This window comes from Mandrillus leucophaeus, unplaced genomic scaffold, assembly GCF_000951045.1.
Source record: "Mandrillus leucophaeus isolate KB7577 unplaced genomic scaffold, Mleu.le_1.0 Scaffold10, whole genome shotgun sequence".
NCBI classification, from domain to species: domain Eukaryota; kingdom Metazoa; phylum Chordata; class Mammalia; order Primates; family Cercopithecidae; genus Mandrillus; species Mandrillus leucophaeus.
This window is the reverse complement of record NW_012098098.1, coordinates 3,711,269-3,712,421: the sequence shown is the minus strand read 5'-3', so window position 1 is coordinate 3,712,421 and position 1,153 is coordinate 3,711,269. Positions and strand designations below refer to the sequence as shown.

General features: G+C 47.1%; 1 protein-coding gene across 1 annotated transcript in view; it reads right to left on the bottom strand.

Moving 5' to 3' along the window:
• Positions 1 to 1,153, bottom strand: part of FOXC2 (forkhead box C2) — a 2,497-nt gene continuing 1,344 nt past the window's right edge. Inside the window, exon 2 of the mRNA XM_011972334.1 lies at positions 1 to 1,149. Coding sequence (XP_011827724.1) covers positions 883 to 1,149 — 267 coding nt within the window. The 3' untranslated portion in view covers positions 1 to 882. The remainder of the gene's footprint in view (positions 1,150 to 1,153) is intronic.

The following is a 1,153-nucleotide window of genomic DNA, read 5'->3' as shown; positions in this document are numbered from 1 at the left end:
GGGCAGAAAAAACAACATGGGTTTATTTTAAGGTAAATACAACAATTAAGACCACATAAGACAAACATAGATGAAGTTAGATTTTCTAAGTGTTTTTTTTTTTCTTTTAGGAATACTCAGGGTGGAACCTACTATACAAAACCATCACACTTTGTAAATAAAAAGTATCAGATACTTGACTTCTTTATCCACCAACAAAAAAATAAATTATTTTCTTGTTTTGTAAAAGACCTACAATGGGAAAAAGAATTATATCTCATAATTGTACAGGAAACAAAACCCACATCGGTTTCTTGAATTCAATTTGGCAGTTAGAAATGGTTGGGCAAGATGAAAAAATTATCCAGTGAACTCAACTTTAAATATTATATTAATGGCTCTGAACAACAACAACAACAACAAAATAGCCTGATTACAAATCCACACATTTGTACAGCACGGTTGGAGAAATTTAAAATTACACACAGCACATACATTATCTATAGACACCCCCATACACCTATGGGGACCCCTACAGAGAGTCCCCAGGGGCTCGCTATGGGATTTGGTCCATAACTTAACTTTTGAAAGCTCAGATAGAGCACAGCACAGCCGTCCTGGTAGGGGAGGGGGATTTTAAGACCAATACTCATTTTGTTGGGCTGCGTCCCTTTGGAGGGGGATTTCTGGGATCCCAGAAACGGGGCGGCGAATTAAAGTTACCTGCGCGCTTCACAGATGGCTGGGGGCTAGCGTGCCCGCTCTCTGCTCCCGGGTCTGAGAAAAAGTTGGAGGACATGTTTTGTTTCTTTTTTGCGTGTCTGCAACCCCTTAATTGTCTGGTTGGGTCGGGGCTGAGAAGCGAAGCCGGAGCGGGCCGGGGAGGGGAGGTTCCGGGACAGGTCAGTATTTCGTGCAGTCATAGGAGTAGGGGGCTGCGTGGCGGTAGAGAGACGGCGTGGATCTGTAGGGTAGCTGACAGCTGGCATTGCCACTCACCTGGGACTCCCCGAGGGTCGAGTTCTCAATCCCTAGCCGGTGGGAGTTGAACATCTCCCTCACGTTGGGGAAAGTTTGCTGCTGGGCCGCGAACGTGTGGCCGGGGAGGTGGTTCAGCTCCCCGCTGTGGTTGAGATACCAGGAGGCCGCCTGGGCCGCGGCGGCCCCGGGCTGC